The sequence below is a fragment of the Onychostruthus taczanowskii genome, unplaced genomic scaffold, assembly GCF_017590055.1.
Source record: "Onychostruthus taczanowskii isolate IOZ18803 unplaced genomic scaffold, ASM1759005v1 scaffold1, whole genome shotgun sequence".
Lineage (NCBI taxonomy): Eukaryota > Metazoa > Chordata > Aves > Passeriformes > Passeridae > Onychostruthus > Onychostruthus taczanowskii.
Window position 1 is genome coordinate 17,818,271 of NW_024496525.1, and position 26,314 is coordinate 17,844,584.

Genomic DNA, 26,314 nt, shown 5'->3' on the forward strand with positions numbered 1-26,314 from the left:
ATGGCCAGGCTGCTGGCCAGGACCTGCTGCTTCAAAGCGCTTTCTCAGGCTCCCAGATACCCTTCTGGGCTGGTGGCTGCCAGACCCTGGAGCCACGGGCCTCTCACTGCCTACATGCCTGAAGCCTTCCCCAGACCCAAGGACCACCAAGATTTGTACAAGGTGTCAGTGGAGCAGAGTGACATCTTCTGGGGAGCACTAGGAAGGAGCCGGCTCACCCCCTTCCACTCTGTCCAGGACTGTGACTTGTGCCAGGACAGAGTCTCCTGGTTCCTGGGGGGCAAGCTGAATGTGACAGGTAAGGAAGGAGATGGGCCTGGGATTGTACCAAGTGCTTGAAGGTGCTTCTGTGTGCATGACTTCAGCCCTGGGAATGGATCAGAAGAGCACAGAGTTAAAGGTCTGGAGAGAGGGGCATCCCCAAAAGGTCCAGCTAGTCCTGCAGTGGGTGTAGTGTAAGGTTGTGGCTGACCCTAAGGAAGCAGCTGGGTTTCATCGGAGAGGTTGCAGCTGCAATGGTGTGTGCTGGGAGCTGCTCTCCCTCAGCCCCCATGGATCCCACTGCAGTGCAGTAGCTCTGTCCTGCAGGACCATAGGCTCTAGCACTGAAACCCTGTGCATTCAGCAGGCAGGGCTGCTCTAGGGCATTCCTGCTCAGAGGAGGCAAGATGTATCTGTAGAAAGCAAAATACAGGAGAAATGAGCCATACTGTCACCACTGTAGTGGGAGGCTCTTCTGTGGACTGGGGCTATTGCCTTAGGGGGGCTATCAGAGGAGGACACGGGATGGACCTTGGACCCTGTGTGGACACAGGTCCACACCATGTCCTGTTCACAGTGCTGTTGGTCCCTGTGTTCAAAATACAAGACAGACCTCTGAGAAAATCAGATCTTATGTAATCTATTTGGGGAAAAAAAGCAGGAGTTATTTGCCTTTGGGATTTGACATCTTAATTTTTCTCCTTTTATATGCATTTCTTTCTCTCCTGGAAAACTACAAATGGTCAGGAGAAAAAAGTTGGTATGCAAACTGGGGCTGCTGCATCATCCCACAACTTCAGCAAGTTTAAGGAAAACAAAGAGTGGAACAAGGCTTCTGAGGAAACTGCAGCTGCCAGCAATGTGGGAAACTACATGGAAGAACTGCAGCCAAAGCCTCAGCTTACAATGTCCCTGGAAAGCCAGAAGCTGTGCACACTGTATTTACCCTGGCTCTTTTCCATCTTGGACAAATGCACTCTGCAGCCTTCCAGTGCAGAGCTTCACTTTGTCCTTCATTTGTTATTTAGGAGCACCACCACTAAAAACTGCCCTAGTTCACCCCAGAGGCAGCTGCAAGGCAATGCTGGGTGGAGTGACGGCTTAGTTAATGTTTGTCAGCACTCTGAGGGCACTGGGGATGTGACCGCCAAAGGGACTTCAGGTGTTTTCTGCTCTGGACTGCATGAGGTCACAGTTAAGGAGGAAGCTGATAGTGGGGATTGGCAGGTTTTGGACTGGTGAGGAGCATAACAAGCTTGGGATGGTGCTTGTGATCTCCTGGCTGGTATCCACAAAGGTTGCCCAAGGCTAATGCTAAGACTCACACACAGCCCTGACTTTGACTTGAAAATGGGACAGCCAGTGCTGGCTTTATGAGAGGTAAGAGGTACTGAGGGTTGCTCTGTCCATTTTACTGGGGTTTCCTTTCCAGTGAATTGTCTGGACTGTCACGTCCATGTAGCCCCAGACAAAGTGGCCTTAATCTGGGAGAAGGATGAACCTGGAGAGGAGGTACGGGTGACATACAGGTCAGTAATTACCTCTCAACGTATGAGAGGCATATTGTACCATGTATGAACACTGCACAGAGCTGATCTGCTGATGTCTGTCATGTGAGGGAATGCAGCATCCCTTCACACAGATCCAGAGTATGCTAGCTGTTGGTTTGCTTTTGCTGATCTGAAACTTCAGCCTACCCCCTGATTAAATCTCCTGGGCCCTGAGGAATCCCTGCCCAGCTGGGGAGGCAGATGAAAGCCCCTTGGGGCAGCACTGCAATGCTTGTAGGTAAGACACACAGGAAAGTCACACATGTGCCTTCCCACACAGGTTCCTGTTATCTAAACTTCTGGGTAAGTGGTCTACCAGGAAGGCAAATTCACAGCTGCAAATGCATTGAGAAATCCCACACGCATCCTCATGTCAGCAGTGCTCCTGGATTTGGCTCTCTGGGGTGGCTGCCTGTCCAGCCCTGCTAGGTTGGTCTGGGGCCTCCCACCTTCCAGCTTAAATTTCCTGCTCTCTGAGTCACTGCCACAGAATTCACTTAAATCCCTCTGCACACCAAACAAGTCCCTCTGTCCTCTCTGACTTCAGGCCTCACACGACAAATATGACCAGCCACTCCTGCCAATCCCCATGCATGGAGAGCCCTTCCATAAAATGACTCACTGACAGCCACACTGTGGTTTCTGGGAGGGACTTCTCTGGGGGAGACACTTTTCTGCTCACTGCTTTCCTACAGCTGTTGTTCTTTCTTGACCTCAGCTTTAGTTAAGCAAGGAACCCTGTTTTGGGGAAAGATAATCTAACTTCTCACATGTAACCTCCAGATATGCAGGGTAGTGTGTCACACTGGTTGTACAGCTTAGTAAGAAATGTGGAGAAAATCAGCTGAGGTGTTGTAGGTTTGCTGAGCCAGAGGAATTGCCAGTGGCTGTTGTACAGAAATCATTCTAATTTATGTCTTTTCCATAAATAGCAGTCTATGTTAGAGACTCTCTTGTTTCCTTCCCACTGATTTTTACAGCTCTATCATGGTCTTCCAGAGTGAGAAGCGTTAGGGTATGTAGGGATATAAGCTGTGTCCTTGTGACCCTGAGGCCCCCCATCTTTACGCATGCAGGTAAGAGCTGCAAGAAAGCCTCCAACTGTGTCATTGCTTCTTTGGGCAGGGAACTGCCGGAGCTGACGTGCCGCCTGGGAAATACCTTGAAACGGCAAGGGGTGAAGCAGGGTGACAGGGTGACAATCTACATGCCCCCGTGCCCAGTGGCAGTGGCTAGCATGCTGGCCTGTGCCCGCATCGGGGCCGTGCACGCTGTGGTGTTTGCTGGCTTCAGTGCAGAGTCTCTCGCTGACAGGATCCAGGATGGTAAGAGGCACTGGGTAACAGCGACATATTTCCCTTGGGGGACAGTGCTGAGCTTGTTGGTTCAGCTGCTCAGGGGGACTCATGGTTGTGTGGATGGCAAAGGTTTTCTGAGTGAGACTCCCTGCGCTCTCTGAGAGTAACCTGACATAATGCATAGTCATGGAGCAGGTACTAGCAACCCAATAAATGGCATGAGCTCACTAAATACATTCCAGGCCATGGGATGAACAGGTTTTCTCTTTCATCCATGGGACTGAAGGACTGGGATACAATGTCTCCTGTAAGGGGATGTAAGACAGGCAGAAATGAATGGAAAACCAAGATGCAAAGCTGCTGTTTTTGTTAAGTGAAGGACACGAGTACTAAGGGCTCGGAGACAGAGAGAGAGATGAAAGGTCATGGTAGAGGGAAACTGCTCTGTGGCTGGTAGAGAGGGGCAGAGTTGCTTATGTGGCTCTTGTCTTCTGCAGCCCAGTCAGAGACAGTGATTACAGTGAACCAGGGGCTAAGAGGTGGCAAGGTTATTGAGCTATAGAAGACAGTGGACCAGGCTGTGAAGCAGTGCCCTGGAGTGAAACGGGTTCTGGTTTCCATGAGGACCACCAGCAAGGTTCCCATGACAGCTCTAGATGTGCCCCTGGAGGAGGTGAGAGGCTGCCCAGTGATTTTGCCACTTCTCCTGGGCAAAGTGCTTGCTCTGGGTGCAGGGACACTGGGTGGAGAGGATCTCACCTGGCCACAGCAGTTTTGCTGGCATTGACAGAATTTGGGAACACTGTCCCATAGCAGCAGTGGCAGTCAGAGCTGCACACAAGCTCAGGACAGTCCCAGCAGCCATCAGAATGGGCCACTGGTACGTGTTCCCACACTACCAGCCCTGTACTGTCAGGGGCAGGCAGTGCAAGCCAGAGTACATAGCAGGGTGGACAGGGGCCTACAAACACATGAGACATGGGCTGCTACTACACTGTCACACAGGGGTCTGCTGGCAGACCAGGCATGTGCCAATTATCCATAGCACACAGGGTGGCTAGGCTGCCAGCATGGAGCACAACTTCTAAACGGTGAGCTGCTGCCATGCATTTCTTCTGAAAGATGTTTGTAGGGAGCAGGGTGCTCCCTACAAGTGCTCAGAGGGGAGGGAGACTTGGGAGAGAGGTGCACAGGCAGGTGTGGGGGTGACACAGGGGAGGCTGTGAGACCCTGAGAGAACTGCTGTGCTCTTTCCTGCAGGAGATGATGAAGGAGGATGCATGCTGTGAGCCTGCTGTCATGGACAGTGAAGACATGTTGTTTTTTCTCTACACCTCAGGCAGTACTGGCAAACCCAAGGGCTTGGTTCATTCCCAAGCTGGTTACTTGCTGTTTGCTGCTCTCACACACAAGGTAATGGATCCTCACCACAAAGTGCTCATGAGCCAGCAGTTCATAGGCAGTGCAGGGAAGACAAATGCTCCTTGTTGCATTACAAGCTCAACTTTATCCAGTGCAAAGCCTCTGGGAAGCCCTCCAAGCACCAGTAGACCATATCTGGTTACAGGTAGTGCTCCATAGCAGAGTTTCCCAAATACATACTGCTCTGAGCTACTTCTTGGCTTTCTTCTTTCATTGTCCTACACTAAACAGAACCATTGGATAGGATGCTCAGCCTTGCAAGAGTAATTTTATATTACTGGGTTAGGAGGAAAAAGCCAACTGGTTCCTAGAAACTGGCTTTTCCTAAGTGTAACTACCCCAGCTCAGGTGGGACATCAAAGGCAGTGCTTCTGGGAGGAGCACATCTGACAATACCTGTAAAAGCTGGTGAGTGCCCTCACAACAAAGGGTCTATATTTGAGGAGTGTGGGTCATCTTCAGGAAGAGGAAAACTTTAACCATAACACATGCCCAAAACAGACTTAGAACTGGATAAAAGGGCACTGAGCTCAGCACAAAGACATCTTTGCCTGCAGGAGTGGTTGAAAGGAGCATTCCTATGACATAATATGAGGTTCCATGTAAGAGGGAGTTCTTACCTAAACAGTCCCTTAGCTTTGGATCTGGCTCTTCCTGAGTGTGACTGCAGTTTTAGTAATGCCTCAGACACCCTCTGACAATGCAAGCTCAGGGCTGGCTGGTCTTCTCTGTTAGCCATGAGTGCTGAAGGCCATACCTCCTGGGGTCTGTGCCAGAGGTGTGGAAGCCCTTAGCTTTCCTGTGAGCTGAGCTGTGCTCCGTGTGATGGGTGACCCTCTCAAGACCATCAGAGGTTTGCAAGAGCCAGGGCTGTCATTCCAGAATGGCAAAGCAGGGGGTGAGCAGTGTGTGGCCATGTTAGCTCCCAGGAGCACTGAAAACCTGGACACAGAGCTGGACACTTAGATCCCTCAGCAGGGTGGGGCAGACTTCTGCTACCATAACTCACTGCTCCACTAAAAAGAGACAGAAGAACTAAAAGAAGCTTCCATTATGGCACCTCTGAACACTTGAGGCCCCAGAGTCTCCAGATGAAAGTCAGCCGGGAGCTGCAGGAAGAAATGAGTCAGGTCTGAAACCACAGGAATCAGAAACAGCAAGAAGTGATAGGCTAGTGGGAGAGCAGCCCCTAGGAAGCTTTCCTGGCACTGAGTAAATGAAATGAAGAAGAGTGCTTTAGGAAGCTGGCTGTGTTGCTGCCAATATGACGGCACTCAGCTCTGCCCTGCACAGGGTAGTCATCATTCCTTCATGATCCAGCCTTGCAGCCAAAAGGTCTCATGAGGAATAAATGGGGCAGTGGGAAGAAGAGCTTGTTTTGCTTTCTGCCTGCAGGCACAGCACTGCACTCACCCAGCTGAGATGGAGAGAGTCCAACTCTTGTGAGCAGGCTGGGGTTGCTCTGGGCCAAGGCATCACATGGTCCCTCTGCTTGCTGCCTCACTGCTCCTGTGCTGGGCTCCTTGCTGAGCTCAGGGGGTTTTGAGTGTTTACTGTCCTTCTGAAGTCCAGCAGTGCCTACAGGAGGCTCATGGAGTCCTCCACCACTTTGTCCTTGCCTACAACTCCTCTCCTTCCACATGGTCATGTAAGTACAGAGGCACCTTTCTTACCCAGAAGGTTCTGGGTATTTCAGGATACTGGGATCAGCCTTGTCTAGATACCAGCAAAAGGAAAGAAAGGCTGTATGTCTCACCATTGGAAGAGAAAATTTGTATGTGGGGGTTTTTTTAAGTGTCTGTCTCCTGCAGCTTCACAGTTTTGGGGTTTTTATAACTTCAATTTTATTTAACTAATTTTATTTTTTTTCTGATTTTTTTTTTTTTAAACCTCTTTGCAGGAAGAAGGTGTCCCTGCAGGGGTGGTAGGAAGACAGAAGAACACAGTAGAGTTAGGGCTGACAGAGAGTACACTGCTCCCTGTTGTGCCCCTTGCCAGGAGTGCAGGCCCAGGTGGAACCCCTCACTGCCTCTCTTTTCTTGTTCAGTATGTGTTCGACTACCAGGACGGGGACATCTTTGGCTCTGTGGCAGACATCGGCTGGATCACGGGACACACCTATGTGGTCTATGGCCCTCTCTGCAATGGTGGTACCACTGTCCTTTTTGAGAGCACTCCTGTCTATCCTGACCCTGGTGAGTGAGGTGACTCAGTGGAGCTGGGACATTCCACAGCACCCTGAGATCCACAGCAGGCAGGGAGCTGGCAGCTTGATGCCAGGAGATGAGCAGCAAAGGCTCTGTTGCCTCAGCAGCAGCCCGTGGGCTGCAAGGGGAGGTCTTTTCCTCTGCTTAGGAAGCCACTGCTGCTTCTCCAGGGGTGGAGGTGTTAATCCCTCTCCCTCCCTGCAGAAGGAATGGTAGCAGAGCTACGTGAAGAAAAAGGGGCTGCTGCTCCTGAACTGCTTCCATCCTTCCCACCATATGATTAACTTGGCTGAGGATCCCGGTGCTGCTGGAGAGCCTTTGCTCTCACCTCTTCTTTCTCTGCCTTGGTGTTGGGCTGGGAGGACCTGTGTGGATGCTTACCGGCCCTGTTTCCATTCCAGGCCGCTACTGGGAAACCGTACAGAGGTTAAGAATTAACCAGTTCTATGGGGCACCCACCGCCATCCGCCTGCTCCTGAGATACGGCCATGAATGGGTGAAGAAGTATGACCGCTCTTCTCTTAAACTGCTTGGCTCAGGTAAGTGCAGCAAAATGGGCCGGGCCAGCAAATCCTTGGACATCACATTATGTCTCTTCACACAAATGCCAAGAGTAGCAGCACATGAGACCCCAGAGTCAGGAGACTGCACTATTTCTGCTCTGCCCCATTGTTTTTCCCCTTGCAGTGGGGGAACCCATCAACAAGGAGGCATGGGAATGGTACTTCCGTGTGGTCGGCGAGACACGATGCCCAGTAGTGGACACTTGGTGGCAAACTGGTGAGATGTGTATGATTCCTTGTTCCAGCTTCTGCTCGCCCGGGCTTTAGGAGTGACCTGCTGCTTTTCTGGCCAAGTGATAGTGGTTGTTGCTCACAGTCTTGTACGAGCAAGGCTGTAAGGGCCCTTGAGCACCCAAACATAAAAGAGAAAAACGGCCTTTAAAGCTAACCTAGATAAACATGGGGATTTGAGGGTACATCTCAACAGATCCCTGCTGAACTAAATAAGCATAATCATCCTTCTGCAAAGTTCCTTCCCCAGCACTCTGGCAAAGCCAGCCACAGCCTGTGCAGTGTGTATAAGGGACAGGGCAAAGGCTGTTGGCCAAGCAGCACTACTTGGCATTCCTTTTGTGCCTGACTTTGACGACCATTAGTTTCTTTTCCTTCAGAAACAGGAGGCATCTGTATCTCACCCCGTCCTTCTAATCCTGGAGCTGAAATTCTTCCAGGCATGGCTATGAGACCCTTTTTTGGGATCAGCCCCTCTATCTTGGATGACAAGGTATGTTTATAACCTGCAGTCCAGGCACTGGCTCAGCCCCCGTTCCCCCAGGTGCTTGCCGTGTGTACTTGCAGATGGGAGTGGAAATCTGTAAGCATGTCTTTCCTGCTCATCTCTGCTAGACAGCAACCTTACTTACTGGAAAGGGACAAACAGAGAAGATGTTCTTCCAGCTAGTGCAGAAGTTGAGTTGTTGTCCAGCTTGCACTGTCCTGACAAGAGAAGCTGTGTTTGGGCTCCCTGGCCCATCTTTCAAGGAAGGACAGGGCTGGGCAGGGACAGCCAGTCTCCCTGGAGAGGCTTTGCATCCCACCATGGGAGGCATTTTGTTGCAGGTATATGCTGGGAGAGACTAAGCCTGTTCTGTTGAAGTGAGGCACACAGGACCCTCCTCACTGCCCTCCCTGACATTTCCACCACAGTGCTGTTAAACAGACAGTACCCAAACATCCCAAGTATCTTCAGCCGCGGTTACTAAAAGGTAACTATTTTACAGGGAAAAGTCCTTCTGGAAAATGATGTCTCAGGAGCTCTTTGCATCTCACAAGCCTGGCCCGGTATGGCACGAACCATTTACAATGACCACAAGAGATTTCTGAAAACTTACCTGACTTCTTATCCAGGTAAGGAAAACATGTGGCAAGACACTTGCACACGTTTGGTTGGGTATGGTTGGGTCCACTTGCTGGCTTTCTGTATGGGGCAGGATTCAGGAGAGCTGGTACTGCTCCTTTGTTCTTCCAGAGACCCTCCACAGTCCTGAAGCCTTTCATCTCCCCAGGTCTGATATCACAGAACTGCCCCTCACCAACCTTCCCAACTGGATCACACATTGTTTTAAGGCAGTGGATTTGTCCTTCTGCCCCCAGTCCCCTTGAGCACAGACCTCTTGCTACATCTCTTGCAAACCTTGTCAGCCTCTGTGACTCACCCAGAGCACTGAGCAAGCCCAAGTCTGTGTCTGTCTTGATGTAATGCAAAAAGAAGCAGCAAGATGACAGGCACCTGCACTGGCGCCAAGTGCCCCCAGCACACGGTGATGAGACAGGCACAGCATTAGCCAGTGCACTGCAGAGTGATGATAGGAGCCTGATGATAGAGCAGGTACCAACATAGGCAAAAAACTAACAAGGAAGGTAGGCACATTTACCCTGAGCAGTTGAGGAATGGACCTGAAGCCAGCAGAGAGGAGGATGGGAAATGTGAGAGTATGGCTGCTGAGCAGCTCACATGCTCCCCCCAACAAGTGACTATGGCATGGTTCTGGCTACTGCAGGATTTTTCTTCACTGGGGATGGTGCATATCGTACCAGTGAGGGCTACTACCAGCTAACAGGACGGCTGGATGACATCATTAGCATCAGTGGACACCGGCTGGGCACTGCAGAGGTGGAGAATGTTGTGGTAAGAGATGTGGGTGGGAGGTAAAATAATCCAAACTAAAGCAGTCAGGGGCAGGAGGAAAAGAGCAGTGCTTGCAGACCTACTGAGGCAGGAAGGAAAAAGGGCAAGGCCATCTGAGGTCCTTCCTTAACTACCTGCATTATTGTGGGCTGCAGCTGTCAAGTCAGGTCAGGGCAGCTCCAGGGGGCAGCCAGCCTGCCAAAAACACCGAGTCAAACCCCTTCCCTGTTCCCTTCCAGAATCACCACGTGGCAGTGGCAGAGTCTGCTGTCATTGGCTACCCACATGAGATCAAGGGAGAAGGTAAGATGCTTTATTTCCTGCTCCAAAACATCTCCTGGGGCTGTGGCACTGCACTGGGAAGTGGGACTGGTAGCAGTGCTGTGTCCACACCACACAGCATGTTAATGGGGATCTCAGCACATCCATCACAACCTGCACCTGCCCAGCAACCAGCTCTAAGATGGCAGCAGCAGTGCTTCTGTGTGGCCAAAAGCACGCAGTTTTGGCTACAGAGAATCCCCTGAGGCTACCAGCAGAGAGGGGCTCTCCTGGCACTAGGTCCAGGCAGGTCTCAGGGGCATGGTATGCACTGTGCTCAGTAACCTGGTGGTCCTTCTGCCAGGAGCCTATGTGTTTGTTGTGCTGAAGAAGAAGGACAGTGGCTACACACAAGAGACTCTTGCTGCTGAGCTACAGGAGCTCATCTCAAAGAAGATTGCTAAGTATGCAGCTCCAGATTATGTTCAGGTAACAAGCAAACTGGTCCAACACCCACACTGGCAGATTGGCCAAGCCCTTTCTCTCAGCCTTGACTCTGCTCCTCCCCTTCATAGGTCACACACCAGCTGCCCAAGACACGCTCGGGTAAGATAATGTGTCGGGTGCTACGGAAGATTGTGGAGGACAAGGCCAGTGAGCTTGGGGACCTAACCACCCTGGATGACCATGAGGCTGTGCAGCAGCTCATAGAGGGACACAAGCACCTTGTGGAGCGGCAGAAGGGGCACTAGCTTGGCTCTGCCAGTAGCCACCTCCTCCTCCTTCACTGCAGGAAAACCAGGGCAACATCCAGAAAAACCACTAAGCAAGTGGTGCCCAGTAAGTTCTCAGATCACACCTCCACTGCAGTCTTGAAGTGACCTCTCCACAACACAAGAGACCCTCAAAACCTGTCTCCATACACCCATGTGGACAGAGAGAGAACATGACTCATCATAGGCAAAAAAGTAAGGGGAGATAAGTTGTTTTGTTCCATGAAAGCAGAGGACAGAAATCCCTCCTTGAGGTTCCTCGTGCCTTGCAGTAGCTGCAGAGGTAGCAGCAAGCAAGATGTCCAGCCCTGGATAGGGATACTACTCTTACCTCTGCTCTATTGCAATAGTCTTGTACAGGACCATTGCCAATATACAAGCATCTCCTCCAAAGCAAAGCCCAGAAAGAAAACATGCAACAGTCCTGTTAACAAATATTGACTCTTCTCCATAAAACCAGTTTGAAAACAGGCCCCACATTTTAATACAAAAATGTTCGTTTCACCTGTAGCTGTGTGTTGTAAAGAGAGCAGAGACATGCCATGTGCTAGCATTCTTCTCCCCTTGTCTCCTGCTGGAAAACACAATTCTGAACAGAGCCAAAAGGTACATAAATCTATTCTGCAGAGTTGTGTATCAAAGACAGAGCTCCTCGCAAGGCACAGAGGGCAGAAAAGGAGGCTGCATTCTAGCCTCACACCAATGTATTCCAGACAACGTAGAGGGTTCTCTGGCTGTTGTTTCTACAAGACCCATGAGGCAGCATCTTCTCTCAGGGCGGCCTAGGAGCTCAGCTCCTTTCTCTTGTGAGAGCCAGGGAGGCAGAAGGAGGATGGGAGAAGGGTGGCATAGCTGTGTCTACTCTTGGCAGAATTCCACACCATGAGTTCAGACACACTCTGTGTCCATCAGCAAAATCCAGAACTGGTCTTGCACTGTTTGACACACCTGCTGGCTTGGCAGCTCCATGTCTGCTATTGAGAGCTCTTCCATACATGTGCAGGTTCTGTGGCTGGCCCGACAAGGGCATATTCTTCAGTATTCTTCCTCAGAGGGGAGCCGCTTCATCTTCTCACATCGAGTGAGCTCCCACCTTCCCTCCCCATGAAGTTTCAAAATCCAGCTGTGGAACTGCAATTCAATAGCACATTGAGGGATGTCTCTACAAGGGCGCAGTCCACCCACAGTGAGGTCCTCCAGCCTTAGTCACTCCCCTCTGCTTGCCAGAGACCCTCTCTACCTCACCACTGCAAGGGAGGCATGAAGCGCTGCCTCCCTGTCTCACCTTTTCCAGGCTGGATCTGTGTCCCACACTGATCAGTGTCATGCCCAGCTGAAGGCACATACGGTACAGTTCATGCTCCACCTCTTCTGTCAAGGCGCTGGTAGCTTCATCTAACACTGAAAAAAAAGCCATAAGCCCCACAAATCCTCTCCCAACCAGATATCTCCTGTAGGCAAGGAGAGCAACTCACAAGAACATTTCACATATTAACTGGAGCTCACTAAGACCATCTGCAAAAAGCAAGGGAGGAAAAACCCAAGAACTCTGGTATTCTTCTGCCACAGCTGGTGACAGGCAACTAGGAAAGCTGTCTTTCCCTTCAAGTACTTGAATCCATCCAAACCACACTGTTCACTTCATTCCTCTCCCTCAACAGCTACCCACCACTGCGCCTCATCCCCATCATAGCAAAAGCCAAGACATGACCTTCTCCAGGCAGACCACGTGCCAGAGTGCCAGGTCAAACAGCAGTCAGTGTACTCATCCAGCACAGACCCTACATGGAGTATGTAGGATGGCCTGTGGCACTTTCCTGACTATTAAGGGTAAATACTACATACCTGGAGCAAATAAATTCAAATCATCTCTACAGCTTTTAGTTTGCAATCCACAGGTTCCTTCTGCCCAGACATCACTTAGCTGTGCCCCAGGCCTCAGGGGAAAGAGAGGTACTTACATGTAGCTACCTGCTACTGAAACTGGCTCTGCTCACCCACATCCAACCTGACCCTCATGGCAAGTCCTCCAACAGCTCAAGCCCCCAGCAGAGCCTAAGGAATTGGCCCCATTAGCTAATCACAGATGTTCTGTGGTCCCTCAGGACTGTTTCTCCTTCTGCTCCTTGTCTTCTTTTGCCACATCAGGGCTAAACCTTCCATACTGCCCCACAACTGTACAGATGCTTGCGAGCTTCAGATATGACAGCTGCTGCCATATTCCCCAACACATGCACTTCTTTGCACAGCAACTGGTGAGCAGGCTGACAAAGTTCTTCTGGTGCCACTGGACATGGACCATGAACATGAATCACCAGTTCCCCAAGAAGAAAATGTCTTATGTACAGCCTCTTGACTTACCACCGTCCACACAAATAATGAAACGTTTTCACATTTCACAAATGGATCCTCTGTGTGCTATGCTGTGAAAATAATGGCCAAGACAAAGCATGTTCCTAGCACAAAAGGGACTTCACAAGCTGTCTCTGTACCAGCTTTGCTATATAACAAAGGCCTTGTCTTTTTTTCTCCCCTCTTTGTAGTCAGTCACTCACCTGCATATTTTGGCTGGAGGTAGAAGAGCCGTGCAAATGAGAGCCTCTGCATCTCCCCTGGGGACAGGATGTCATACCTGCAGCAGGGTCGAGATTCAACACCTTCCTCAAGAAACAGAGCTTGTTTGCTGAAAATCTTATGGCTTCTGATATTGGAGACCAGCAAACAACTGTCCCTGTGTGTCCCTTGTGCTCCCTTCCATACTGCAACTGGCTCTGCACCCCTGTACACAGTCAGCTGTCTGCAGAACACCACAGCTCGTGACTGTTGGCACAGATGCTTGGGCTATGAAGGCTTTGCTCCTGTGTAGTGTCCACATCTCACAGGACACAGATGGGCACAGATAAATCCAGCAGCAACGTGCATCTGCTTAGAAGTGTTCCCCACTCAGAAATCACCCAAACACATACAGACAGTGAGCTCCCTTACCAGTTCCAGTCCACCTGTTCATCCAGTCCTCCAGCCCTTGCCAGCAAATCAGTCTACAGAGAGCACAGCAGACTTGTGAACACAGTCCCCAACCCTGTCAGCCTATGGCCCTGAGCATTACCACACGCTTTTTACCAGTCTCCTTTTCCCCACTTGAGCTGAAGTTGTACCACATTTCTCCTCCTCTTTCTGTCCCAGACAGTTGTGTCCCAGGCACAGACAATGTCCCCGCATAAGTTCAGCACATAATCATGCTGTGCTGCCACAAAAAATCATCTCTCCTTCCCTCACTGGTGGCACCAGGAAAGAAGGCAGCAGTGCTATCAGTGACTCACCAGCCCAGCCAGCTCCAGGAATCGCACAATCCTCTCATCATCTGCAGACCCTAGGGAGAAAGCCATACAGCATGAGGAGAGGCAGTGTGTGCTAAGGCCACTGCTGAATGAAGGAGTTGGTGAGGCAGGAGGGAAGAAGTGGAGTACCTCCTGAGGCTCAATGTAGTTGACCTGACCACTTAGTTATACCAGACCCTGAGCTTTGGCAGAGATAGCCCCAAAGACATTCCTTGAAAGTGTTAACCATGCCTGTGAGCAGCATACCAGGAGGTAGCTGGGCTCCACAAATACACCTGAGATTTGCCTCAGTTCACAGCCACAGCCAGAATACAAGGATCCAGGCTTCAACTGCCAAGACCCTGCCCAACAGTTGCTGTCTTAGAGCTGAGACTGCACACTACAAGTAGTGGAGTCATGGGAATGGGGGTCAGGTAGGAGCTAGCAAAAGGACCCTGTGTGGAAGAGAAATACCTCAGGGTGAGTCAGCTGTGGAGCAGAACACACACTTGAGCTGGTACAGTTAGCATCTGTGGAAGTTGAGAGGAAGTGCTGTGCATCTGCCATGGACCTCTCTGAAGCTGCTGGAGAGCCACAACAGTAGCTGAGTGCTGCAGTTACTCTCAGCAAGATTGTGACTCCCAAGCTACAGCAGAGCACATGTGGTCTGGCTTTGGAAGAGGGTAGGGGAGAGAAAGGATCCATATATTCTGACTACAACAGTGTGCAAAGCCCTGGGACATCATTTTGAAAAAGTGGAAAAGTAAAAGATGGACCTGGATGGAAAATAAGAGTAAGGCAAACATGGCTTGCAGAAAGTCAGGCTGTACCAAAAAATCAGATGTATCCCAACAGCAACATATAGCATGTCTAGCACAGCAGGAAGAGCATGGCCAACTTGTCTTCATGATACTAAGAGAGCAAGTTCTTATCAACTGAGTGTGCTCCCTCACAAAAGGCGGGGGACACAGAATTGACCTTAACACACACAAATCTTCTAGGGAACACCAGAACAACAAAAGCAAAATGGATGAGTGTTCCTGATGGGTTACAGCAGGGAAGAAGCTGCACTGAGTACAGGACGTGAGGCAATACCACAGCGTTGGTTAATTGCTCTAATGAATTTTCACAAACCTGAAAGTGGATAGATCTCCTTCAGGGGATAGATCACCTGTTTAACAGAGCAAAAGAAACCATGTCAGAGGGAGCTGGACACTGTCCATCAGAGATGCAACAACAAGAACTCAGGCACAAGGGAAGGAGCAGCCACAGGTATCACCCTCTTGCAGGGTTTGCAGGGCATGACCACAGCTGGGAGGCCACAGCAAAGACAGACCCTGGGCTCACCTGCTCACGCAGGCTTCCATCAGTGAAGAAGGGCCTCTGTGGTAGGAACACCACTCCTCGGGGGCCAAAGCAGGTCAGCATCCTGATGCTCCCTGCACAGAGACACTCATCACATCAGCAGTATCAGGCAGGAACTTCCCACTGCCCCATGTAGTCCTGTCCCATGAAGTAACCAACAAGTCCCCACAAAAGCGTGTTTGCAACACAGGGCAAAGCAATGAGAGCCAAAGACTGTGACAAGAGATGGGTGGCTCAAATGTATCAGTGACACATTCACCATCACGTGGTGATACTGGCCTCACAAACTGCCACACTGCCACCTTGAAAACTCAGGGTAGCCTTGGTTGAGAAGAAGGCTGAGGCAAGTAGCAGTCCTCACCCCGTGTGCTCTCCCAGAGTCCTCCGAGGACCCTCAGGAGCGATGTCTTCCCTGTACCAGTGTTTCCCACAATCATCACACTGTTTCCTTGTGAGATGTTGAGGCTCAAGTCCTTGATGAGCAGCTTGCCAGAGGATGGTACTGAGAGTGTCACTCGCTCCAGAAGGAAAGCTGTGTCCCTTGGCACTGGGTCCTCCCCAGAATGGCTGCTGGGCCACCACCAAAACAAAGAACAAGAGATCTGGGGGTAAGTGCTGAGATTGGCAAAAATCAGACACCTTAGACCTCCTGTGCCTCTGTGACAGTAGCCCTGCCCCACACACCCTGGGAATGAGAATTGACAGTGAGCACTGCCTGCTCCAACCAAATGCATGCAACAGACTGTGACACCAAGGGCCACCTCCCTCCCATGGCAACCCCACACTCTGGCACGTAAGCTGCAAGCCAGCCAGTTGCTGAGAGGCAACTCACCTGTCCAAATCCCAACTGGTTTTGGCTTCTGAGTAGTTATCATTTTTTTTGTTGCCAAGGCTCAGCAAGGTCTCCTGCAGTTCACCAATCCTAGACACACAAGAGATTGCATGAAAGCCAGGGACAACTTCATCAGCCTCCTCACAATATCCAAACTTGCCCATGCTTGCACACGAGCAACTGGTTGTTTTTTGGTTTTTTGTTTGTTTGTTTTTTTTTTAGCACAGACCTGGGCAGAGTCTTGTTCTGCACTGCCCTTTCCTCCAGAGATGTGCCCACAGATAAGCTCACCTGTGTGTGTAGCCAGCTACATCAGTCACAGTGCTGGAGAGATCTATGAGCTGGCTGAAGCAGCCAATGAGGTAGATGGAAACAAAGGCATTCTGGGGAGAAATCACATGGCAGAGTAAGGGTCAGTGCTCAGCTGGGGCCCTGACCCTTATTCCATGACTGCAAGGAGGCAGCCAAGGAATCCACACATTTGGCCACATCAGCTGTCTCAGCAAGATGAATGAGGAGTGGTGAAGTCACCCAGGATGGTGGGAGTGAAGATGACCACATCTGAAAGAAGCAGGGCTTCCCTACTCAATGCAGCAGTTTTTGCCAGGTAGACACATGTCCTGTCACCCAGGGATGGTGTCTGCAGAGTGCCTGATGGCCTGCCTAGGGCCCAGCATGCTTGCCCAAGTCACACAGATCCATACCACCACCCCTGCCTCAGCACCGTATATGGCTCAGAGCAGGGTGTCTCAGCCTGCAGTGCCCACTTAGCTATTTTTAGCTCTGCATTCTCTATGACAAACCAGTTTTGAGTATCTGTAATGAGTCAGGTCAGGAAAGTGAATGCAAGCCAGCTCAGCCTGAGGTGGCAAGGCTTACCACAGGCAGTAGCCCAGGGCACAACCCAGACCCACAGCACTGCACAGACCCCATCTCCACCTGCACTGCTGAAAACCAGAGGCTTTCTGACCTCCTGGGATTTTTAAGAAACAAAGGTCTGAGCCAGGAAACACTTACGTAAACGTGTCCTTGACAGTTCTCACACCCAGGTTAATCACATACCAGCTGGCTACGAGCTCCTGTTTCCATAACACTGTGACTTGGGACAGTCTAACCTGAACATCAAGTGCTGCAGGTTATCTAGCCCCAGAGCCACCAGCACCACATGAAACCTCCATCCTCAGTGCCTGCTCACCCTCTACAATGGGGTTGCAGATTACCCTTAGCTCACCTTGCTGACAAGGGCACTGAGCTCTGTTGGACTCAGGTCGCCGTAGACCCCAGAAAAGATGGGAATGGCAATGACCACGTAGCTCAGGATGCTGCCCAGATAATCAAAGGTGTTGATCCCAACTGGGCACAAGCACATTGAAAGAAGACAGTGAGTTAAAATAGAAACCTCTGTCCCAGCCAGGTCCAAGTGCTGACCCTGAGCCCAGTCAGAGGAAGAGCTGTGTTCTTGCCTCAGCCCTTTATAATGAACCAAAGCAGAAAAACCCATTTTGCAGGATAGCAAAAGCACCAGGGTGAAAAAGCATTTGCCAAGCAAAGAGCACTTTGGGGCAGGCCCCTGAGCAGAGAATCATCATCCAGACACACAGCTTAGGGACTACTGTGGGGCAAAAGCCACTTTGCCTGCTCGCTGCTATGCTTCAGGGGCCTGACTGATTCACAGCAAACAGAAGGGAAGGGCAAAAAGGAAGCTCTGGGGTGAGATAGTTTGTCATGAAATGTGTCTTGGGAGCACACAGGCAAAAAGACTTAAGATTCAAATTCCCACAGACACTTCTGTTCAGGGTTCTCCCTCCATTACACTGCTCAGAAGCTCACTGTGCTGCTGAGATCAGGAAGAGCTGTCTTTATAGTGGTCATTTAAAGAAAAACCTGGACTCAGTGAAAAAGGGAGAGGAATATTTTCAGGGGACAGCTATGCTTAAGGGACAGGCTCTATGGGAAAGAAGTTTCCATAGCTCCCAACAACATATACAGTCCCCAGAGCTCAAGCCCTTCCCTCTTTTCTTGGTGTGTGAACACCTGCACCACAAAAAGCCAGATTCTGGGCCCTCCACAACTTTGCCTCTTTATGAGGCTTTTACACAACAGGATTCCTATTTAGCACTGCAGGACACACCCTCTGTTCACCCTCAGGGCTTTCACACACCAGCAAGAGGCAGAAGAAGAAAACACAGCACCCACCCAACTGCTCTACCCAGTGGAGTTTCCCAGCGTATCGGCCACTAGAATGGAGTTACCACACATCCCACTTCACCCCCCAGTCTGCCCACTCACTGTACAGCCACAGCTCTTTGCCTATCAGCTCTCTCTGGGTCTTCAGCAGGCTCTGCAGCCTCCGGTTTGTGCGCATGTGCTCCACTCGCCCAGCCCTGTAAAAGTAAGATTGCAAAATGCCACAGACATCCTAGGACCATGGGCTTTAAAAATGAAGCTTTGAATGGACCTGGCATCCTTGCCTCTGACTAACAAGCTCTTTATTGACCAGGAACTGAACAGCCAGGACTGCCTTCCTGAAGGGTATTGTCAAGGAACTCTGGCTGAAGCAAGCAGTCCTACAGATCTCTGAGAGCCCATGGCTGCTGCTGCTGTTGCAGCAGGAGGAGGTAAAGCCAGGCCACACACTGTCAGCGAGGCTCCAGGCTGAAGCCATGTACACCCAACGTCAAACACAGTTCCCAAATACAGCCTGGTTGGAAGAGAGGGATGGCACTGCTACACAGCTGGATCCAGAAAGGAGAGGGTAGAGGAGAGTCCAGGGGTGATAACCAGCCTGCATGGCCAGCAGCCTTAGCCTACCTCTTCCCATTTCCCACTCCACAGGAATGGGACAAAGGCAAGTCCTGAACAGTGCAACCCCCGGTACGGGTACCACAGCTTCACAACTTCCCCCTTCTCAGGGCTACCTCCATCAGGTCACCCACCACACAGGTTAGTGGTGATGCTCCAGTGGCCAGGCTGAGCCAGGAGCAAGGAGACATCTCCTAAATCTCTTCAAGCAAGCGTGACAGCTCCTTCTGCTGCTCTGCAAGGCCTGGGCTGCCCTCAGGTGGCAAAATGCAGAGAGAGCTCCACATCTCATTTCAGTCTCCCACCTGCCATAGCACTTATTGCCCCTGACATCCAACAGAGGCTTGTGTCACTACACAAACCACGCTCCCACCACAATCTATGCAACAGGGGACTCACTAGGGCCCAAGAAGATAAGGCCAGAAGCACAAAAACATTCAAAATAAGATTTTTGAGGTCTCATTTCTAAAGATTCTCAGTTCATAGAAATATATACTTTCTTTCTCAAAAATGCACCTCGTTAGAATTCAGTTTGGCTTTACTGCCTTATAACACATCTCAGGTAACTACTGAGCTGCAGTCTTTGCTTTCCATGTATTAGGAAAGGAGAAAGGCCTGGACACAAGGAATTAAAGGTAAGAAAGGAACCGGGGACCTTTGTTCCAGAGCTATTATTCTCTTGCAGATGAGGAGAGATTGCTGTATTGGTTTCCTCTTTTCCTCCCATTCACTTCACTTTTAAAGCAAGTTTGCCAAGGACTTAGTAACAAAAGAAGTAAAAAGGTGGCAGTGCTCTGCTTCTGTTGCTTCCTTTACCAAAGCAATGTTTAGTCAGTCTTAAGAGGACAAGATCACAAGCTAGAGAAGTTGAGCAATCAAAACCAGCCACTCACCATATGCTCCTCCTCTTGCAGCATTCTAGGAATGCACCTTTTAAAAAATTCCTTCATTTTCAATTATGATGCATACCATGAAAATGCCTGGTTGTGTGCAACTCAGCTAAGTTCTAGTTTCACACAAAATGAAGCTTTTCCACTAAAACATTGTACTGAACCAAAACATTCTGTTTTCTGGTACAATAATCCACTTTCCATTTTCTACTTAGTAATAGAATTTTAAAAAAAAATCAAAATTGTGAGGGAAAGTATTGCATCTTAAATAAGGGCATGTAATTACAGTATCTTTTCCATTACAAAAAATTATCATCAATCAGTAAGAATCAATCAGAGTACAAGGAAATAACTCAGACTTGCCAGTGCAAACCAATATTGATTTTGGTTATTTAAATGAGTTTCATGCCTGTCAATATAAGTTATGAAATCAGTGATTTTGAATCAAACCACTGTAGGGACAGCACCACAACACTTGAAACGCTCGCTCAATATAGCACGAAGGAGCCAAATATAGATCCTGAGCAGGGAAGACCACAGAGAGGACATGTGCTACAATTCCTGAAAGTGCAATTTTGCAACATACAAAGGCAGACTTGTGACAAGAGGGAAGCAGCAACCTCCTGCCACCCCAACAGGTTTCAGGGCATCACTAAATGGGGGAGGTGCTGCTGGGCTCCCGATTGTGCGCTCAGCTCTGGGGTGAATGGTGTTCAGCAAATTCAGAGACCAGTACAGCATGTGGAGGGTCAGGGCACAGGCTGACCAAGAGCAGCAAAGCAGAGGTAAGATGGCCAAGTAGCAGCTAGCACACCCACAGAAGACATGCAGGCAAGCAGCAGCAGGATGGGGCCAGAAGCAACATGTGAGTCCTCAACAGAACCAGATGCAATAAGACTTTGAGCAATCTTCCGGGTAAGGACCGAGCAAAACATCAGTAAGGGTCTCTAAGCCTGCACCAAATCTGTATCTGCCTCTGAGGATGTTAGAAGGGAGGCAAAGGAAAGATCGTTGTCTCCAGCTGCTGTGGATTACTTCTGCAGATGATGCACAGAATGCAAAGAACTGAGTGTCAGAGCTGAATGATGCTGCAATGGAAGGGATAGAAAGCTGCAGCAACAGAACTTAGGCTCCTTTGGGATATGTGAACAAGGATGCTCTGAACTGGGACAATCCTTATGAGGATACAAAGAAATTAACACTACTAACCTGTAGAAAGCAGCTGGTTCTGCATTGACACGAATCTGCATGTGCTTGAACCTGTACAAGCAAAAAAAAAAAAAAAATTGTGCACAAATGCTCAGTGAATTATGTAGCCAAAACCATTCCTAGAGGAAACTTATCTTGCATGTTAGAGCACTGATCTGAGGCATCTCTTGGCAGAAATACTCAACAGGCTCAGAAAGGCACCAGAGACCAAGGCTTAACACGAGGTGCCATCTTTCACAGCCAGCTCAGTGGTACATTTTTTTGATATCCTGCTCTCTGTGCACATCTTCTTAGCCCTTGGGCTTACTCTTTGCTGCTAGTCCAGCATCTCCACCACACAAAATCACCAAAGCCAACTGCCCTGGGCTGGGTTCCCTGTGCCACAACAGCTTATGCTGCTGTCCCTGGATCCCTTGAGCCCCAGGGAAAGCTACAAAGCCCCTGCTACACACACAGCCAACCCTGCAAGCAAGGGGGAGGAGGTGAGTTACAGAGGATATGGAAAGACTGGGCTGTGAGACTGAACCAAGGGCATTGCCTGCCATGACACAAGGCTGTGAATTGTTGGCAGAGGCTCAGTACACTGACTCTGAGGCACCATTGCAGAGGTAGACTTCTCTGAGTGTGAGGAAGGTCACAGACAAGAGAATTAGCTACATATACAGCCCTGAATGGGGACAAAAAAGCAGCTTTCACAGGAGCTGCCAAGGGGCAGTGAAAACATATCTCTGCTGGGACTCACCTGAAATCTCCCTCCAGTTTTTCCTGCTGCACAAGTTTAGACACAATTGGGCTCATCAACACTTTGTTAATCATCGTCCCAATGACGAAATACCCAAAGATGCTCACCGGGCCCAGCCAGCCTGTGCTACAGAGGAGAAAGAGAACTCAGCCAATAATCCAAGCAAAAGGACACTCCTGCACCATTAGGCTCAAGCAATCAGAGCCCTCAGCTGTCACCTCTCTTGGCTTTCACAGAAGTTTGGGGGCCAACATTGCACATCCCAGCATCCCCAAGGCAGAGTTCTCCTTGGAGTATAGAGATCACTCACCCATGTGTACAAATATCCATCTGGGGAGTTGTAATGTGGGTGGCTGGGTCCAAAAAAAGAACACAGAAAAGAGGTGTGCAAGCAGGGCCAGGATACATTGTTACCTGTGAAAGCACTGGTATGTGTAGTAGGCCAGTGTGAAGGGTGAGATGACGAGCTTGCTGGCCATGGAGCTGAGCTGCCTGCAGAACCTCTCCACGTCCTGGCTGATGCGCTGGTCCCTGCTCAGCACAAAGAGCCATTGACACCATTACAGCCCAGAAGCAAGAGCCAGTACTAAATCCCTAACAGGGCACAAACCAGCCTGTTTCAGTGCATGAACACAGGACAGGCAGCAGGTGAACAAGCTTATCTGGGAAGGATCTGCAGATTCCCCACAGGAGACCATTTTCATGGCCCAGCAGGACCCACCCAAGGGCCTTCATGGCACCCAGGAAGAACAACTCTTGCCAACTCTTGGTTTCAACCTGTTCCTTGTATTTATCCCTTGTTCCACTTTCAACAACATTGTTCAAAACTTGTGCTGAAGGTCTCTGCATCATTGTCCTTTACTCCTCTCCTGGAACAACCTCCGTACTATGAAAAACTACTGACTCTCTCCCTAACCTTCAGTACTGGACTGAGATGCCATCAGACCCACCAGGACAGGCCAGAGCACAAGGCAAACCTTCACCAGCTACTGGATATTTGCAAACACTTCCATCAAAGCTACCCTCTCACAAGAGCCAATCCCTTGGCTCTGCATGGAGTGCCTCTGGTTCCTTTGCTGCCAAGAAGGAAGTGCTTCCACCCACCCCAGCCCACAAGAGCAGGAAGCAGCACACCAAGCCTTCTCACCTCACCAGCAGCAGGCACATGGGTGACAAACCCTCAAGTCCCATCTATCCCACTACTGAGCAGGAGTTGCACTCGGGATAACTAGGAAGAATTTCAGTATATTTACTTCTCAGCACCTCATCTGTCCAGAGCACATGGATGAAGGCTTCAGCCTACTGTGCTAAGCTCCAGTGGAAAGGTCGTAACTTAATGCTTGAGTTCAGAACGAGGAGCAAGGATGGACTCCTGGATAGTATCAGTGCAGATACTACCACAAAGGCATTAATTTTTTAACACTTTTGCAGCTCTGGAATTAATTCCGGGGCAGCTCTCACCCTGACTGACCTTGCAGCATCATTTTTCCTTCTCCTCACACTGTAATATTTCCCACAAAATTGTAACTTAAATTGTGCTATAGTCTCACAGGAGGATATTTCTTTTTACAAGCTATTAAATAACATGTAATGAAAACACATGAAACACATGAAAGCATCAATTCAAATGCCCTACTAGGTGCTGCAAGTGCTTGTATGCCACTCAGAACCCACTCTTCATTCCTTTGAAGTGGAATGAACACTCAGTTTGGTTTGCACTGCATAATGGGAGATCTCTGTTGCTCTACTTTGTTCTCTAAGTACCTGGTGCAGGGAAAAAACTCTCATCAAAGAACTGCAAGATGAAGAGAACTTTTGCAGTGGCACCAAAACCACACTTGTTTAGTAAGACTGAATGTTGGAGCAGAAGCAAGGTGTAATGAGACGTACTCCACAGTAATCCCACACATTTGGTCTGCAAAGGCCATGAGAGTCTCTTGCTGCAGGGCAGACTGACCCAGTTGTCTCCTACATTTCACTGCACAATGTGAACATGTTCCCTAGTTAAAAATAAACCTGAGCAGAATAATCATGTGGTGAGGGGCCTCTGTCCTCCACCTCCCCTCATGTCCCCAAAGAAAAAGGCATGCAGGAGCTTCTGGCTTCAATGTGCTGCACTGCCTAGCAAGTGCTGCATGCCCTGATGACAAACATGGGTTTTTAACCTCTCCTTGTCACTCCGTGCCACGGAAAATACTATCAGAAATGAACATTTAATGATATTGGGAGTAAACCCAACAGCAGCCTGGAAGTGCATCAGCTTGATAATGATGACCTACTGCCCAACATGCAGAGCTGTTTGACCCAAGCTTGCTGCTCCCCCTTAGATACCCAGCATGTTTTCTTGCAGCAGCCACACAAACCACCCTCCTCTGCAATGAAGGAGCAAGGACAAGCAGCCAGTAGCAACAGGCAGCAGAACTGCAGAAGCTGCTTCAGTTTCTTGAAGTTTCCACTATTAGCAAGAATTAGGAGTCCCTGCAAGACAGCAATTTTTCCCCAGGACCCTAGGCATGCTCTTCTCTCTTTCCATCAACATGGGAAACGACATTAATGCAGTGACTAGATCAGAGGTGCCCACGCCAGCAGAGGAGAGCTTGGAGTCTCAAAACAATGGTATTACAACACATTATTTGGGAAAAATTCCCCTTTGATTTCTAGTTTTTCAGCTAGTATTTAATAATAACAACTTTAAATTCTGGAGGGGGAAGAATTAGGGAGATTCTACACTGAGATTAGCTCAGCTGGTTAAAGCATGGTAGTAATAATGCCATGGCTTCAATCTCTGTGTGGGCTATTCACTTCAAGAGTTGGACTCAATGTGGGTCCACCCCAACTAAGAGTATTTTGTGATTCTGTGACCTCTCACATGATGTCTAACGTAGGATTTTTAGCTCTTCACAGTTTGCAACTATAACAGCAGTGCCCTGTGTGTGAGGACAGGCTGGAAGGCCAAGGTCCACACACAGCTCTGAGGAAGGGCATTCAACCTTTGCTGTGCAGCCCAGGTAGATCAACAGCTCTGCAGAAAGCAGGACAGTGCACAAAGCAAACTGGAGAGGGGCCTCTTGGCGGTGGGTCTGGGATCCACAAGGAGAGACTGAAAGCTCCTCCTCTTATATTTCAAGTCACCACTGACACTTCCTTCCTAGGAACAGGAAAGGGAAATGTAGCCCTCGTACAGTGCAAAACAAAGCCCTTCCTGGATTTGGCTCCCATGGGTTATCAAACCACTAAAATACAACTCCACTGTGCTCAGCTGCAGATCCTGGTGTTTGAAGTTTAAACAGAACAGAGACTGTCCTAAAGCACCAGCTGTGTGAAGGAGAGGCACTGCTGACTGCAGCCAGGCCCTTCGCAACGTCACACAGTGTCAAGGGTTGAGTTTGCAGACCAGAGGTTTTATAGCAGCACTACATCCCTGTTCCAATGGGCATCCACTTTCCTTGCAACTGAAACATCCTGCCCCTAAAACCTGCCCACAACTGGCAGTCACAGGAGTTCCCAGCAATAGGTAACACCTCCCACCAGGGTAGAAGAGGGTGCCTAGATTTGTGCCTACATAGTAAAAGCTTCTTCTAGGGCTCAAGCCCCTACCCAGAAACAAAGAGAAAAGGTGTGCAGCAGCCCAGGAGAAGCCAAGCAAGATACTGAAAGAAGCTGCCAGCAGCCTACGGGTTATCGATGTCCTCACGCAGCACGAGCAGGTTGTAGTAGACCTGGCCTTGGAAGTAGCAGCGGTGGAGGTATTCAGTGAGGGATTTCCTCCAGTTCACATACATCATGTTGCAGATAAACTGGTCGAAACTTTTTAGCTGGAACAAGGGCAAAAAGATTGATGGGGAGAGATAAGTGAGAACAAACATTTTTTCAAACTTAAATAAAAACTAGCAGTTTGTACTAGTGATCCAGGGCACGGGCAGACGTGAATCCTTTGTGGCCAAGGATCATGCCAGGAGCCATGGGCAGCTTTCTCTTCTTCTCCCAAGACACATGAGCCTCTGGTCTTACCGTGGAGTTCACAATGATCAGAGTCACAGCAACGGCAGTCAATGTTTTGAATCCGGAGAAGTCCTTGTTCCCTAGCACCTCATAGTACTGGCTGGGGATGACGCCGACCTGGTAAATAACCAGCTGCTCTGGAGGAGAAAGGCAAGCAGGGGAAGGAATTGATGGACTGCGGTGACAAGGCAAAGTCGGGACCACAAGGAGCAGACGTGGGGTGCAGCCCCCCATCCCCACCACCCAGGCTCACCCAGCAAGGCGACACCGAGCAGCGTCAAGAACATGAGGGCGCTCGGGGAGGGCCACCCAGGAAAGAGCACGGCCAGGAGCCGTAGGAACCGCCGCAGGAACAGCCCGTCCAGCCGGGAACCAGCCCTGCAACGGAGGGACACGCGGGGGGTGGCAGTGAGCTCGGGGGTCTCACCCCACCTCGCCTCCGCCACGCCCCGGCCCGGCCCGGTCCGTCCTCACCGCCCGCCGGCCCCGGCGCCCCCCGCGCTGCGGCTGCCCCCCGCCATCGGCGCCCTCCGGACCCGAGCGGCCCGGCCCGGCCGGTCCCGCCCCCGCGGGCGCTTCACATGAATATTCATCACCTCTCCTCGCCCGGCATCAGCCCCGCCCGGGGGCGACCGCCGCTGCCGCCGCTTCCGCGTGCGGCGTCACCACAGAGCTCGGGCCGCCAGCGCCGC

The 26,314-nt window shown here is 50.2% G+C and overlaps 2 protein-coding genes across 11 annotated transcripts; one reads left to right on the forward strand and one right to left on the reverse strand.

Annotated features, from left to right (window-relative positions):
• On the forward strand, positions 1 to 10,663 carry LOC121331952 (acetyl-coenzyme A synthetase 2-like, mitochondrial). The gene is given in 14 exon segments (XM_041396799.1): positions 1 to 298; positions 1,694 to 1,790; positions 2,937 to 3,136; positions 3,607 to 3,782; positions 4,370 to 4,522; positions 6,579 to 6,726; positions 7,140 to 7,277; positions 7,426 to 7,518; positions 7,913 to 8,025; positions 8,522 to 8,648; positions 9,302 to 9,429; positions 9,669 to 9,732; positions 10,055 to 10,179; positions 10,266 to 10,663. Coding segments are annotated over 14 exon segments (2,037 nt in total). The 3' UTR covers positions 10,443 to 10,663.
• Positions 10,659 to 26,314, reverse strand: ABCD4 (ATP binding cassette subfamily D member 4). Of its 10 annotated transcripts, none has more exons than XM_041396831.1 (19): positions 26,219 to 26,314; positions 25,876 to 26,000; positions 25,632 to 25,759; positions 25,296 to 25,435; positions 22,035 to 22,151; positions 21,621 to 21,746; positions 20,879 to 20,929; positions 18,267 to 18,361; positions 17,209 to 17,330; positions 16,269 to 16,360; positions 15,978 to 16,067; positions 15,507 to 15,715; positions 15,128 to 15,219; positions 14,915 to 14,951; positions 13,784 to 13,833; positions 13,449 to 13,501; positions 13,019 to 13,095; positions 11,749 to 11,864; positions 10,659 to 11,594 (listed from the first exon to the last, which is right to left on the reverse strand). In XM_041396831.1, the coding sequence occupies exons 1-19, from the start codon at positions 26,233 to 26,235 to the stop codon at positions 11,499 to 11,501; spliced, it is 1,833 nt and encodes a 610-aa protein (XP_041252765.1). In that variant the 5' UTR covers positions 26,236 to 26,314; the 3' UTR covers positions 10,659 to 11,498. The 10 variants fall into 10 exon arrangements, 7 of the variants coding, with proteins under 7 accessions (XP_041252765.1, XP_041252792.1, XP_041252756.1 ...); XM_041396858.1 differs by having other exon boundaries at positions 25,632 to 25,754; positions 26,219 to 26,234; XM_041396822.1 differs by lacking the exon at positions 26,219 to 26,314 and adding an exon at positions 26,097 to 26,151 and having other exon boundaries at positions 15,507 to 15,712.